The sequence below is a fragment of the Lissotriton helveticus genome, chromosome 8, assembly GCF_964261635.1.
Source record: "Lissotriton helveticus chromosome 8, aLisHel1.1, whole genome shotgun sequence".
Classification (NCBI taxonomy): domain Eukaryota; kingdom Metazoa; phylum Chordata; class Amphibia; order Caudata; family Salamandridae; genus Lissotriton; species Lissotriton helveticus.
In genome coordinates this window covers 150520403-150536683 of record NC_136069.1, presented here as the reverse complement: position 1 = coordinate 150536683, position 16281 = coordinate 150520403, and the positions used below count along the sequence as shown (strand labels likewise).

The following is a 16281-nucleotide window of genomic DNA, read 5'->3' as shown; positions in this document are numbered from 1 at the left end:
TGATGGATGATGTGGTGGTGGGTGTGGTGGTGATGGATGATGTGGTGGTGGTGGTGGTAGCGGTGGTGGTGGATGTAGTGGTGGTGGGTGTGGTGGATGTGGTGGCGGTGGGTGTGGTGGTGGATGTGGTGATGGATGTGGTGGTGGATGTGGTGGTGGTGGGTGTGGTGGATGTGTTGGTGGATGCGGTGGTGGATGTGGTGGTGGTGAATGTGGTGGTGGTGGATGTGGCGGTAGATGTGTTGGTGGATGTGGTGGTGGATGTGGTGGTGGATGTGGTGGTGGATGTAGTGGTGGTGGGTGTGATGGATGTGGTGGTGGATGTGGTGGTGGATGTGGTGGTGGATGTGGTGGTGGATGTGGTGGTGGATGTGGTGGTGGATGTGGTGGTGGATGTGGTGGTGGATGTGGTGGTGGATGTGGTGGTGGATGTGGTGGTGGATGCGGTGGTGGATGCGGTGGTGATGCGGTGGTGATGCGGTGGTGATGCGGTGGTGATGCGGTGGTGATGCGGTGGTGATGCGGTGATGATGCGGTGATGATGCGGTGGTGGATGCGGTGGTGGATGCGGTGGTGGATGCGGTGGTGGATGCGGTGATGGGTGTGGTGGTGGGTGTGGTGGATGTGGTGGTGGATGCGGTGGTGGATGCGGTGTTGGATGCGGTGGTGGATGCGGTGGTGGATGTGGTGATGGATGTGGTGGTGGGTGTGGTGGATGTGGTGGTGGATGTGGTGGTGGTGGATGCGGTGGATGTGGTGGTGGTGGGTGTGGTGGTGGGTGTGGTGGTGATGCGGTGGTGGATGCGGTGGTGGATGTGGCGGTGGAGGTGATGGTGGATGTGGAGGTGATGGTGGATGTGGAGGTGGAGGGTGTGGTGGAGGGTGTGGTGGAGGGTGTGGTGGAGGGTGTGGTGGAGGGTGTGGTGGATGTGTTGGTGGATGTGGTGGTGGATGTGGTGGTGGTGGATGTGTTTGTGGATGTGGTGGTGGATGTGGTGGTGGATGTGGTGGTGGATGTGGTGGTGGATGCGGTAGTGGATGCGGTGGATGTGGATGCGGTGGTGGTGGATGTGGTGGTGGTGGTGGATGTGGTGGTGGTGGATGTGGTGGTGGTGGATGTGGTGGTGGTGGATGTGGCGGTGGTGGTGGATGTGGTGGTGGATGCGGTGGTGGATGCGGTGGTGGTGGATGGGGTGGTGGTGGATGGGGTGGTGGTGGATGTAGTGGTGGTGGGTGATGGATGTGGTGGTGGTGGGTGTGATGGATGTGGTGGCGGTGGGTGTGGTGGTGGATGTGGTGGTGGATGTGGTGGTGGATGTGGTGGTGGATGTGGTGGTGGATGCGGTGGATGTGGTGGTGGTGAATGTGGTGATGGTGGATGTGGCGGTGGATGTGGTGGTGATGGTGGATGTGGCGGTGGATGTGGTGGTGATGGTGGATGTGGTGGTGGATGCGGTGGTGGATGCGGTGGATGTGGTGGTGGTGAATGTGGTGGTGGTGAATGTGGTGGTGGTGGTGAATGTGGTGGTGATGGTGGATGTGGCGGTGGATGTGGTGGTGATGGTGGATGTGGTGGTGGATGCGGTGGTGGATGCGGTGGATGTGGTGGTGGTGAATGTGGTGGTGGTGAATGTGGTGGTGGTGGTGAATGTGGTGGTGATGGTGGATGTGGCGGTGGATGTGGTGGTGGATGTGGCGGTGGATGTGGTGGTGATGGATGTGGCAGTGGATGTGGTGGTGGATGTGGCGGTGGATGTGGTGGTGATGGATGTGGCAGTGGATGTGGTGGTGGATGTGGTGGTGATGGTGGATGTGGTGGTGGTGGATGTGGTGGTGGTGGATGTGGTGGTGGTGGATGTGGTGGTGGTGGTGATGGATGTGGTGGTGATGGATGTGGTGGTGATGGATGTGGTGGTGATGGATGTGGTGGTGGTGGATGTGGTGGTGGTGGATGTGGTGGTGGTGGTGGTGGATGTGGTGGTGGTGGTGGATGGGGTGGTGGTGGTGGATGGGGTGGTGGTGGATGGGGTGGTGGTGGTGGTGGTGGATGGGGTGGTGGTGGTGGTGGTGGATGGGGTGGTGGTGGGTGTGATGGATGTGGTGGTGGATGTGGTGATGGATGTGGTGATGGATGTGGTGGTGGATGTGGTGGTGGTGGATGCAGTGGATGTGGTGGTGGTGGATGCGGTGGGTGTGGTGGATGGGGTGGTGGATGTGGTGGTGGATGTGGTGGTGGATGCGGTGGTGGATGCGGCGGTGGATGTGGTGGTGGATGCGGTGGTGGTGGTGGATGGGGTGGTGGTGGTGGATGTAGTGGTGGTGGGTGTGATGGATGTGGTGGTGGTGGGTGTGGTGGTGGTGGGTGTGGTGGTGGATGTGGTGGTGGTGGATGCTGTGGATGTGGTGGTGGATGTGGTGGTGGATGTGGTGGTGATGGTGGATGTGGTGGTGGTGGTGGATGTGGTGGTGGATGTGGTGGTGGTGGTGGATGTGGTGGTGGTGGTGGTGGTGGTGGATGTGGTGGTGGTGGATGTGGTGGTGGTGGTGGTGGATGTGGATGTGGTGGTGGTGGATGTGGTGGTGGTGGTGGTGGATGTGGTGGTGGTGGTGGATGCGGTGGTGGTGGTGGATGGGGTGGTGGTGGTGGTGGATGCGGTGGTGGTGGTGGATGGGGTGGTGGTGGTGGTGGTGGATGGGGTGGTGGTGGTGGTGGTGGGTGTGATGGATGTGGTGGTGGTGGGTGTGGTGGTGGATGTGGTGATGGATGTGGTGATGGATGTGGTGATGGATGTGGTGATGGATGTGGTATTGGATGTGGTGGTGGATGTGGTATTGGATGTGGTATTGGATGCAGTGGATGTGGTGGTGGATGTGGTGGTGGGTGTGGTGGATGCGGTGGTGGATGCGGTGGTGGATGCGGTGGTGGATGCGGCGGTGGATGTGGCGGTGGATGTGGTGGTGGATGTGGTGGTGGATGTGGTGGTGGATGTGGTGGTGGTGAATGTGGTGGTGATGAATGTGGTGGTGATGGTGGATGTGGCGGTGGATGTGGTGGTGATGGTGGATGTGGTGGTGGTGGTGATGGTGGATGCGGTGGTGGATGCGGTGGTGGATGCGGTGGTGGATGCGGTGGTGGTGGTGGATGGGGTGGTGGTGGTGGATGGGGTGGTGGTGGTGGATGTAGTGGTGGTGGGTGTGATGGATGTGGTGGTGGTGGGTGTGGTGGTGGTGGTGGGTGTGGATGTGGTGGTGGTGGATGCTGTGGATGTGGTGGTGGTGGATGCTGTGGATGTGGTGGTGGATGTGGTGGTGGATGTGGTGGTGGATGTGGTGGTGGATGTGGTGGTGGATGTGGTGGTGGATGTGGTGGGGGTGGTGGATGTGGATGTGGTGGTGGTGGATGTGGATGTGGATGTGGTGGTGGTGGATGTGGATGTGGTGGATGTGGATGTGGTGGTGGATGTGGATGTGGTGGTGGATGTGGATGTGGTGGTGGATGTGGTGGTGGATGTGGATGTGGTGGATGTGGATATAGCGCATACTTATGGCATGCCTAAAAAAAAAAGCAAGCTGGTTCTGAGACGCTGTGGGCTCAACGACAGATGAAATCAGCAGCATTCCTGGATTTCGTAAAGTTTGTCGGAGGGGAGGGGGGGCGTGGGCTTTGCAGCACTCATGAGGAGGTTTTATACATGTTGGTTATCCATTCGTTGTGGGCAAGAGATGGGGAGATTACCAGTGAGCGCATTCAATTAATGAAGAAGAAAAAAAAAAGAAAAGGAGACACGGCCGGCCGGTCGTGAAACTGAAAGCACGGCCGACCGGCCGTTACATGTTGGTTATCCATTCGTTGTGGGCAAGAGATGGGGAGATTACCAGTGAGCGCATTCCAAGGCTGTTTCCATACGCTTCATGTCCCCAACATTAATACTACAAGGCAGGCAAATAGTAGTTACTTAATGCAAGCATTCTAAGCATTCTGATTAGAGGAGTCAAGCTCAGGATGCCAGCAAGATATTGCATCACATTAAACATGCATCTCTGACATCTTCCATGATCCGCAGGTTATGAGATTGAATCTCAGTAAGACTTATTTAGGCGTTCATGCTTCTGAGGTTGGGAAATTCAGTACAAATAAAATGATAACAGTAGAACCTGTGATTGATAGAACTTAGAAACGGCAAAACTATGATAAGAAGTGTTATAAAGCAAAGCAAGCAGATATCGTTATTATCAACATGCAGCGGATTAAAAAAAAAAAAGAAAAGGAGAAACTGAAAGCACGGCCGGCCGTGAAAAAGCCTTTGATGCAGCAGGGGGTAATTAGGGGAGGAGAATGGCTGGGCTGAGGCAGAGCGCCAAGCCTTTGATGCAGCAGAGGGAGGAGCGGGAAGAGCAGCTGGCGGCACTAAGCTGACGATTTGATGCTGTGCACGCGCATTTTAACTAATTGCGCGTGCGCATTGAGTTAAAAGTGCACATGCACTTCATCAAATCGCCAGTGAATCGCCAGTGTAGGTAAGCTCTGTTTAAGCCTCTATAGTCTCGCTCTGCTCAATGCGCATGCACATTGACAGGCGAGACCTAAAAATTACTGCTTTGAGTGATGATTAAGTTAAATGACTAGCATCTTTCATTCAATGTAGTGAGAAAAGCTTCCTACTTTTGTGCTCGCTAGTAACTCATGTCTTGACTTTGTGATCATTCTGTAATTTGTGACATTTTGTAACTCGCTTTTTTCTTAGCCAGCGCTATATAAAACTCATCAAATAAATAAATTTGATACTGATTGCATTCCTATTACTCCGTAGTATAACTAAGCATACTTATTATTGCTGTCTTTAATGCCTATAAATTATGAACGTCTGTTTTTTGTTTTTAAATCCATAATCTCGCCCTACACTATGATTAAAAATCACTGCAGATTATGTATTTGTTTAATACTGGACGTTCCCCTGTTTTGCCCCTTTTACTCTCTTCTGTGCAGCCTGTTTGGCCGTTGTTGAGACCTGCTGGTAAATATTGACATGTGGTTTTGTTCTTGCCATGGATCTATAAATGACAGTACAAACTAATTGGAACTCAACACAATGCTAGTCTGTGTTGAATGTACTGTCCATACAGTATAGATAATTATTTGTAATCCGCTCCAGGGCTGCACACGAGTGTTTACTCTATCGAAATCAAGTCTATACACCCAAAAAAACATGTTTTTAAGAACTGTGTTCTGGCTCCTGCGTGTTCTACCCAGCTCCCTCTGCTTTGGTCACCTGGGTCTTTAAATGCCCAGCTCACTGCGCTTTGCCTGTCACCTCGTCCTTGACGGTTAAGTGCATTCTATTCTCTTACATCTCCAGAGTGAGCTTCTCTGAAGTTTGCTGAAAACAAAGGCTTTGTCCAAACTCTTTTCATCGACTCTGTTCTGATAGTTGAGCACCACTTAAACTGCCGGTTTGCCAGGTTAGGGCTGTTGGACGATTCTACCTTCTTTGACTGTTATAGTGGTAGTTTGTACCTGTGAGAAATATTCTAGTCTTCCAACGCAATATGCATGTAATTTCATGTTAATACAGTTTATTTGTAGAGATTCAACAAGTATGTTGCTAAAGTAAGTGCTACTTCTATTTCTGTACTTAAGTGATTGCTGTTCCTTTTGCACAGTGTGCCCTGGAGATGTGCGTCGTTCCCTCGGCAGCAGGAAGCACACGTCCGAAGAATGCTGGAGCTGCAGGAGGGAAGAGCACAGTTCAACAAGAGAGAACGAAACAAACAAAAGGACGAGCGGAAGGACGTCACTGACATAGGCACTGTGCAAAAAGCGCTACAAGCTTTCCCCAACGCTACCAGTCCCCAGAGGAACGTGGCCAGCCCCTCTGCACCAGCAACTGTGAACCTTGGATCTTTGTCAATGCATTCCAGTAACCCCAAGCTGAGGAACTCGCCATCGCAAAACGCACAGAGGTAGGACACTTGAAGGGTTGTCCATGTCAATATTCTCCTATGCAGGTGGGTTGATAAGTCTCAGTGCGGCTCTCGTCTGTAACTAACCCTGCCTCTGAAGACATCCGCTGCTGGTGAGCAGCACCTTACCCCATAGTAAGGCCAGGTGAGTAGGGAATGGCTCGAAGGAGACCGCAAGAGTTTGCCACTACAGTGCTACGTTTTTCATTGCTTGTATTATTCTAATGCATGTAGTCCCACCATTCTAGCTTTGCTGTTGCCTTGCCACACAGTGTGTGCTCAAATAATAACATATCTCGGATCTTAAGATTCAGATGAAATCTTAAAAACATGGTGAATGTTGCATTACTAGGTGGTATCGTTTCTGTGTTGAGTAAGTTGATTAGCCACATAACTGGGTGGTTTTCATTTGTTTTGTAGTCCATTTCTTCTGGTGATGGGGACAATTAACAGGTGTGAACATAGTTGTCTTTGTTGAGATCTGGGAAAAAGCTCTTAAGCAAATTGTGTTCAAGAGCATCCCTACTGTATTCTGAATGGACAGCAGAGGCAAAAACTTCAGATAATCACAACAATCTAAGGTAAAATAAAGCAAGATGATCCTTCACCCAAAAGCAATTGGTGGCCCAGCTATACTTCATTTTTAGTTAGTTTGAATTTCAGCTTTGAAGGTGTTTCCCTTTGTCCTCCTCAAAGACCTTTTGTTCCGGGGACTGCTGAATAAATTTCCTGTTGGTTTTTAAATTCATTTTGTGTTTGCTGAGGACCTGTGCTTCTTAAGTAAGAAGTATTGGGGCTAAGGATGCAAAATGCTTTTGTTTGGAACTATTACCACTGGCTCTTCTGTTGATCGTCACTGCTAATTTCCTGAGGTGCTGAGCATTATCCTAAAACTCCGATGCAGACCTGTACAGTCCCACAAAAAAAATTGACCAGCAGCAGGGGCTCTCCTCATCACTAGTGCATACCACTGCCCTGGATAGCTTAGCCCTCCTGTGACAGCATGTAGTACTTAAACAGAATAGTATTACAAGGCCGCAAATGTTCTTTGGAGCTAGGCTATTGAGAAACGCTCTTGGGGGGTCACATGAAAATGTTCTTGTAACACATAATCTTTTAGGAATACATTTAGGGAAATGCCGCATACTTTCACAAATTTAGCACCCCGATAGCATGTGGGCTAATATTTTGAAACCATGTTTAGTTAAGCGGCAACTGGGTGTTTATAGTATTTTTACACCCTTTTTGAACAGTGTGGTGCAGTAACACTTTTCTCTACCTGTATGTAATGCTCCTTGTCTAGAAAGAACCGTTACTATTACGTTGCAGTCCCATTGTGGGCTGGGTCTACCTGCCATATTGGCCTGTTTGCACATTTGCAGGATGTTCCACTGACCAATTATCCATTCAGTTACATGTCTCCTCCATAGAGCCATAAATGTGTCTAACACCCCCACCCTGCTTATCGTATTTATGCAAATGTAGCAGTGGTGGTCTATTGTGACACAGACCCTCTAGGCCTTGGGATGGTTAAAACACATTTTCAAAAGCTGATATGCATCGAGTTCGTGCAGTTTCCCCTAGAGCATTGCAGAGTTCGCTTCCCCTTCAAATTCCTGAAGATTGCCTGAGGAACCAAATGATTGCATTTAGCTATTGAAGAGGAGCAATGAAGCTTCAGCTGGTAGGCCACATCCTCCCAATATCTGGTAACGAGCCACTCTAGGCAAAGTGTATCTTGAGTTCCGTGGCTCAGGCAGCGCAGCAGCACCATCTATACATGCCTCTCACATACAGTAAGGACAGTTAATTCACAAGTCCATCTGCGCTCTGAGGCAGCATTTAACTACAGCTATTGATATTTGAAAAGCTCCTCTGCTTTAGACATACTACGCCTCAAATACTGCCTGAATCTGTATCAGAATTTGTATTTTCTAAGAACAACAAACCTGGTTAAACTACATGAACCATGACTGCTTCGAACCCCAACTTTAATTCAAAGCCAGGTCACTTGGAGTCACCTAGACACCAACATTGCACCAAAGGAACCCATTACCACAAAAGCAAAAACCACCTGCTGCTAGCTCTCTGTTCTTAAAGAAAGTAAAACTGTTTCTCCCAGAAAATGACTTCAGAACTGATGTTCAAGGCCTTGCATTTGAATGGTGGTAACACCCTGCTCTATGGTCTCCCAGACTTCATACTAGCACCCCTGAAGGACATTTTGCATGCTGCATCATGTCTGAAGAAATATGATCACGTCATCCCCAGACTGATGGAACTTCATTAGTTAACCTTGATGGCCAGAGCTATTTTCAAATCCAGCATCATTCACAAAGCCATAGCTTATCTTGCGGACAGGCTCACCATCCTAGGTGGGTCTTATTACACCCGCGGCCAACACACTATCAGGCTACAGTATAAGAGATAACAAATTAAATAAAATGCAGCAGGCCTTTTTCCATCTCTGTGCCTAGGCTCCAGAACATCCTCCATATCATCAGAACTGCCCCAATGCTAATTTAACTTAGGAAAGAGTTGAAGACACCATCCTTAAGAAGGCAATCCATCAAAATGCATTATCAATTCACCTACCTCTCCTATCACTCAGTGACTTGACACTTTTCTTTGACCATGTGGACCACTTCAATACCTTTTTTCTAGGTTTGAGCTATAGAAATACCACCATTTACATACATATATACTGAGGATGAATAATTCTTACATCAAACAGCAGTCCCTTTTGAGAAGTAGAGGCATATTCTCTACTGTTAGAAAAGTACTTAACTTTTTTTTTTTTAAATATGCTGATTGAATTCTATCACACCTGCAACATTTATTAAAATCAATTGCTTCAGAATGCCCTTATTGAAATACTTTCTGACATTTTTCGGAAAAATATCTGCCCTGAATTCCACCCACGGAATGATTTTCCTTTCTATTTAGTCGATCTAGCCCTAGACTCATTATCGCGTGATGCTCTCTTATCTCTGAGTGAAATCACAACATTGCTGCTCTGATTGTGAATCTTACAAACTTACATCTCACTTTTGAAAGGTTTACAAATGTTTAGAAGAGACAAGAATACCATGTAACCTACTAGATTATAGTAATGATCAAGGTGTTTTTTTCTGCCCATCACATTTTTGTTAATGCAGATTTAGACTTCTGTCAAGACACTTAGCAAATAGTCTACAGACACACAGCACGTGTTCTCAAATTTTTTTAAATAAATTGTTTAAGTTTAAGTAATGTAATTTTTATAACACATCAAAAAATATATATACATACCTTTATTCACATTTCACTGCCTGTCTTCTACCATCTGTTTTGCGTTCTATGCACACTTATTGTGAATTTTGGCACATTCACTACATTAGTAGGTTTTTCCTAGGTGACCACTACTTAAAAAAAATAAAATGTTTTTAAATAAATGTTTTGATTGCATTTAAAAAAAAAGGAACCATAGCAACAACAGTACATATTGTGTCAATTCGATAAGTGGCATGTGATGTGACCATGGCAAATATAAAAATAAAGATAAACAACAATGCAGGTTTACACAAGAATAAATACAAATGGTTCTGATTGTCTTAACAGGCTAGCTGGCATAACCTTTAATGTAGGTGTAAAGGCACTTGTTAAGTTCAGGGGGTAGTAGCAGATAGGAGTGGCTTCCAGATGTTTTTGGTCAGGAAGCAAGGGGCAGCAATGTTGCATATACATCACTAGTGGTAACACAGAACAGGAGATCTCTCAACTAAGCCTTTATTGTCGGTGGTGCAGACCTGCCCCAGTGCAGAGATCTTGGCTAGCAATAGGGGCAAAGTGCCGGATTCCAACCCTAAGCTGGCGGACATAACCCAGCAATGGGGTAGGAGACAACTGAGTGCACCATCAAAGCCAAATGACCAAAAACTGCCTCCCAAAACACCAGGAGTGGAGGGGGGGGGGTGGTCAGTTCCACACCAGGTGAATGAAATCCGCATGTGGCGCTGCACATCTGTGGCAATATTCAGGTCTAGTTGGATCTATTTTAGCAAGAAGTTTAGGGGTGAAATAGGCCCTGTGTATATATTTCAAGTGAAGGAGCTTGTATTTGTAGTTGTTGGAGATATAGTGAGTTTGCTCACAGCAGAATGCTCACCTTTTTTACGTCAAAGGACGCCCCAAGTCCCCCTCCCAGGCGGCCCGCGTTCCCCCACCCACCTCCAGGAGAAGCGTCTGGGCTAGGTGATAGCACGCATCTGATCTCACGATTGTATCAGGCGATATGATTAATTTAGATAGGGAAGCCTTGTGGCTCCACAAGTGAGGGACGCATTGCGGCGGCCGGTGAGGCCCGTGTTCTATGTAGAAGAAATGTGTCTAACATAAATGAGTCATGGCCCTCCACCATTTCTGTGACTGAACGCAGTTGGCCCTCCCGAAACTCATCTCTCATCACTCGAAGCTGACCTCGGGAGAGTTTGTGTTAGAGTTTTGGTGGTCGGGGGTGCAGTGGCAGGTGTGGGGAGTATAGGCGACCGACCTTCAGGTACTTACGAAGTCTCCCCCAAGCCCAGCATGCAGTCTGTAATGTGTGAAATTCCATTGGTGTCCTTGTGAGGCCACGCAGTAAGTTGGAAGAAAGGGGACAGGGGTGAGCCTGGGAGTGTTTGTGTTTCAAATATTGTAGTCATGCGTCTGGCTGGTACCAAAAATAGGTGTGATGTGTCTGTGCCACTAGATAATTGTGAGAAGTTGACCTGATTTAAGCTGTCCACTAATTTAAGTGGGCACCTTGCACCAGTCCAAGCAACACTTATGGGGATTTAAGAGGTCAAAGGTAACCTTAAAAACTATCGTAGTAGCTGTAGAGAGCAGCCTTCAGGCTTAGTCTTGAAGGAATCTTAAGAAGTCTGTTTTTACAAGAATGCAAACTTATACTATTGGTTAAATGAAAGGAGCACCACACAGTAGTTATAAAAATATGTATTTATTAATATCACACTCTCTAGTACGACACAGTATCTCCTACACAGAGATAATCACAAAGCACACAATAGTGAAGCACAGAAATGATAGTAAATAGCACTAATACACAGTGTGCCACAGGGCGGGACCAAACCAAATGCTAAAATAGTGTTATAAGAACCGCGACACGAGTCAAGACAGTGTCCAGAGGATGAAGAATCAGTGGGACCCCAAGGAACCACCCAAGGTGAATAAGTAGGGACACCCCCCATGGAGTACTGGTGCAGTTTGGGAACACAACAGCGTGCTCCATACAATTCTATGGGAAAGTCGCAGTTGAAGTTTTAGAGTGTAAGGACCTTTCCCAATGGACTTGGAAGAAACGCCGTGGAAGGTAGAAGGTTGGAGAGTCTTTCCACCCATGTATACCAAAGTACCCGAGTTACCTATCCCAGGGAAGCCAGGTGCATACATCTGAGGTGGTGTTGGAAACCTCTGTTGAACCCAATGGAGGACATCGAAGAAGAGCCGCTGCTGGAAGGAAGAAAAGTGGCAGTTGGAATCCAAAGGTAGATTCTTGTTAAAGAGTACCTGAAAGCAGAGGGGACAGACTGGGTCACTTAGGGGTGATCGGGGGCTCGGTAGATGAATGCCCACCGGTGTAGGGTGCTTCAGGTGCGTTGACTGAGTTCTTGACTCTGCAGCCACGGGGTCCAGGAGACGTTGAGTACGACCAGGAGCCGAAGTTGACCCACAGGCACAAGGCACAGGAGTTTAATAGATGACCTCGAGCGATTTCACCAAACTGCAGCCCACGAGCACTCTGTGCGAGGAGGCCAGAGTTCCTGGTAGGAAATGGTGCCAGAGGTTGGGGCTACTTGAAACCTAATGCACTTGTTCGGGAAACGCCAACAAGCATATGCACTTGCCAGTATACGCGTGCACAGGGGTTTGGGTATTGCAGCCCCCATGTGGGATTCTGACATCAAACTTAGTTAGAGGGCAGCTTGGACAGCGAGGGACATAGAAGCCCACCTCCTGTGTTGCTGAAGACTTTGGAGTCCGTAGGAGCTCAGGGTCAGTAGACCGGACAGCAGTGTTGCGGTTCCTGCGAATGCAGGGAAGTGACTCTAAAGGAGATCTCTTTGGTTGTCCTTGAGGCTCCACAGGTCCTGCACAGATCCTGTATGGTGCACGGGCACAGGCGATGCTTCAGACTAAGAGGGAGACTTAATCGGGCCCAAACAAGGTCCAGAGTGTCCAGACGCCCAGACGGTCGAAGTTCAGTGGTTTCTGGTTTAGAATCTTGTCCACGTCAAATCTAGTGTCCTCCAGCCAGGAAAGCCCTTTTGTACCCACGGAAGAGGGTTGGACAGATTCAGAGGGTCTGCCCAGTGGGGAGGTTACTTCCATGTCCTTTGTCCAGTTTCGCGTCAAAGAGCAGGAGCCAACGGCTCACAGTACTGGTTTGAACTGGACTATGCCTAGGGACACCAAATGTGCCCCTCATGCAGACTTTCGGTCGCTGGCAAGCGCACCCACCCAGCCCTAATACACTAAATTGTGTCTGGAAGGTGGTCACATCTCCCTGTGACAGGATGTCTATTGTTCTGCCTTCCCCTGCTCGAGCTTGGCTCAGCAGCAGGAGGGCAGAAATGTCTCTGGTTGGCAACAACCATTTTGTGCTGCCTGGGACTAGAAGGCCGGTACCGGGAACACCAGGGACCCACCAAAGCTAGCTTCTGAGGGGTCGTATCATACCTCCCACACCAGTTACCGGTGTGGGGGTATGATTGCTCCATGTTTGACACCAAACACAATAGGGTTTGTTTCAGCCCTTTTAGAGTTCATGATGCTGTCGCATAATGCCACTCTATATGTCGTAATTACTATCTCACTGAGAACCCAGGAGAATGGACTCCGTAGGCTCCAGGGGTGTTCTTCTCATGCAGTGGAACGGTCTCACTTAGAACCAAGCACTCTGCCTTCAGGATTGTTCAGGCCTACATACTAGATGCCTCGGGAGAATGCCACAGGGATAGTCAGGCTATCTATATACTTCTACTGCATTTTACAGGGATCTCTAGCACCCGTAGAACTGAGCTCCCTTATTTCACTCCTTTTCTTGAAGATATCGCTGTAGGATGGTTGGGGGACCATCAACAGGAAATCTTGGCTGCGCCCTTCGAGGAGGACGAGTTCCGCCAGGCAATTATGCAAATGCAATCCGAAAAAGGCCCGAGCTCTGTTGGGCTTCCCATCGACTTCTACAACTCCTACATAGACCAGCTGATCCCGGTGCTGAGAGAGGTGTTTCTGGAGGTGCAGCAGTCACAAATACTCCCAGACTCTGAGGGAGGCCCTTATTATCTCCCTCCTGAAACCTGGCAAATCTGCGGATCATTGTGATTCGTATTGGCCTCTCTCCCTCATTAATACTGATGCAAAAATCTTAGCGAAATTATTGGCCTCAGCCTATTAATGGAGAAATTAGCACTGCCTGATCAGGCGGGATTTATCTTCGGACGGGCGACTTCCCACAAACTTTGCACACTATTTTCCATCTTACGAAACGACCCGCAATTGGCGCTCGTGGCAGTCTTTTTGGACGCCACAAAAGCCTTTGATTCTGTGGAATGAGATTACCTCTTTACTATACTCCAATGCATGGGGCTCCCTATTGGGTTTTTATCCTGGATACGCCTCCTTCATGCCTCTCTAACAGCGAGGGTGATGATTAATGGGCACACATCCTCTGTTATTCTGCTGACTTTGGGCACCCGCCAAGGCGGCCCCCTCTCCCCCTACTATTTGCCCTTGCGATAGAGTCCCTAGTGGGGAAACTCACCAGCACCATCAGGGAAAGGCCCTTTGTTGCTTCCTTCGTCCCATACTAGTCTTGCAGCATGAATCTTTCTGGATTCACTGTGCTGTGCATTATTCCGCGGTCTAGTGGTTGGGTCTGGAATCGTAGTCTGTTTTTTTTTTTTTTTTTTTCTTTTTCGTAGCCCAGGTGGGCGTCTACATCCTGTGAGGTCAGCATGCTTCCTGCGGAAGATCCCACCTCCTCGGCATTGAGGGGGTGATCGCCGTCGAGGCACAAGAGATCGCCGTCGAGGCACAGGACGCCGTCGAGGCGACGGAAATCGACGGCGAGGCGATGGACGTCGCCGTCGAGGCGCAAGCGTTCGCTGTCGAGGGACAGACGTTCGCCATCGAAGCGCAGCTCGACGTCGAGGGGCAGCGGGTCGCCGTTCTTCGATGCAGGAACGGCGCAGAAGGAGTTTGGGCGCCAGGAGTCAGTCTGGCAGGCGTCAAGTGCCTAGGAGATACTCTCCCACATCCCAACCTGATAGGGAGGGCGGGTCACCGGGCTCGGTGTACTCCGTTGTGTATACCCCTCCGAGGCCGAGGACAGTAACGCCTCCTCCTCCTTTACCGAGAGGTCTTCCTCCGCGGGACCCTACCCCGCCTCCTCTTCCACCTCTTCCACCTCTACCACCTCGGCCTCAGCCGCAGCCTCAACCTCAGCTGCCGGTGGACAAGCCTCCTCTGCTTTCTCCGAGGTCGATGTCCCTCCCTAGGTATCCGACGCCTCCGAAGGGGACCCCTCGGCCGAGGGCCCCATCCAAGCCAAAGTCTCCCGCCCCGGTGGAACCGGCACGGCACCCGAAGCCAAGGAAGTCGCGCTCCGGACAGAGAGGGAGGTTGCGCAGTCGTCACAGATCCTCTATGAGGTCGAGACGGCGCCATAGGAGGCGCAGATCACGTTCCCGCACGGACTCTTCCAGAACCAGGTCCTACTCCCTGACCTTGTCAGACTCCCCGGGGACGAGGGTGTCTCCCGTGGATGACATCAGCACGTTCCAGGATGTTCTCCTGAGGGGTGCAGCGAAATTGGGAATCACGGTGACTGCTCCAACACCTACGACGTCCGTGATCTTTGAGACACTTCACAAGAAGCATTTGTCTCGCCCTGTACTACCGCTCATGCCAGGCTTGGTAGAGCCAGCGGAGGAGCTGTTCCTTACGCCTGCAACGACGAAAGCCGCTCCGTCCCATCTTCTTCAGAAGTACAGGGCTCCGGATTCCGACCCGGCTTTTCTGAGGATTGACCCTGTTCCGGACTTCGTTATAGTGACGGCGGCCAGAAAACAGCACTCTACCTCTCCGTCTTATTTATTTATTATTTATTTTATTAATTAAATTTATTGAGCGCGACAGCTACCCATTAGGGTTTCCCGGCGCTAAAAGACAAATCGACAACATCCGGCAGAAGATTTAGAGATCAAAAAGCTAGGTTTTCACCGCTCTGCGAAAACGCATATGACAGTTTTCCATCCGAATGGCCAAGGGAAGTGAGTTCCACAGTCTGGGTCCTAAGTTTGAAAAGGAACCACCGCCCATTCTGGTGAGTTTAAACTTTGGTACATAGAAGAGATGATGGGATGAGGAACAAAGTGAACGAGTAGGAAGGTAGGGGCTGACAAGGGCCTGAAGATAGAGGGGAGCTGATCCAATTTTGATCTTATGCATAAAGCTCAATGCTTTAAACTTTATCCGATTTTCCACACGGAGCCAGTGCAGTTCCCTCAGGTGTTCTGTAATATGGTCACGTTTCCGACAGCCACAGAGAAGCCGAGCTGCGGCATTTTGTACCAGCTGAAGGCGCCGTGTGACGGCCTTGGCAGACCCCAGGTAGAGCACGTTGCCGTAATCCAACCTCGAGGTTATCAAGGCATTCACAAAGGATCTCTGGGTATTTTCGGGGAGTATCCAAAAGATTTTACGTAGCCATAGTAGGATGGTAAAACAGGTGACTGCGACTTTGTTGACCTGATCTTTCATGGATAGTCTCCTATCGATAAGTACTCCCAGATTTCGTACTTGTTCAGATGGAGTTGGTAAGGGACCCATGGCAGTAAGTCAATGTCTTAGGTTCCAACGGTCAGGTTTATTACGAAGGACCAAAACCTCGGTCTTTCCGCCATTCAATTTGAGCAGGTTGTTGTTCATCCACCCAGATATTTTGCTGAGTCCAGCTTGCAGAGGGGAAGGAACCGTGGGATCAATTTGAGATAGTGAAAAAACAATTTGTGAATCATCAGCATAAGAATAAAGGTTAAGTCCAGAACATTGTGCAACATAAGCCAAAGGTGTAACATATAAGTTAAAAAGAAGAGGACTAAGGATTGACCCCCTGGGGTACACTGTGGGGGGAGGAGTAACTTTTAGAAGAGGAGGACTTAGAGAAGATTTGAAAAGTGCAGTCAGACAAAAAGGATGCAGGCCAGGGCTTTATTACCAATGCCGATGACAGCGAGGGATTTGAGAAGGATACTGTGTAACACAGTATCAAAAGCT

At 49.2% G+C, this 16281-nt stretch overlaps 1 protein-coding gene across 4 annotated transcripts in view; it reads left to right on the top strand.

Annotated features, from left to right (window-relative positions):
• BCL9 (BCL9 transcription coactivator) overlaps positions 1-16281 on the top strand; it is a 904233-nt gene that overhangs the window by 694881 nt on the left and 193071 nt on the right. For all 4 annotated transcript variants that reach the window (XM_078656778.1, XM_078656780.1, XM_078656777.1 and 1 more), the window contains one exon: positions 5662-5961. In XM_078656778.1, the coding sequence (XP_078512904.1) occupies positions 5717-5961 (245 nt within the window). In that variant the 5' untranslated portion in view covers positions 5662-5716. The remainder of the gene's footprint in view (positions 1-5661; positions 5962-16281) is intronic.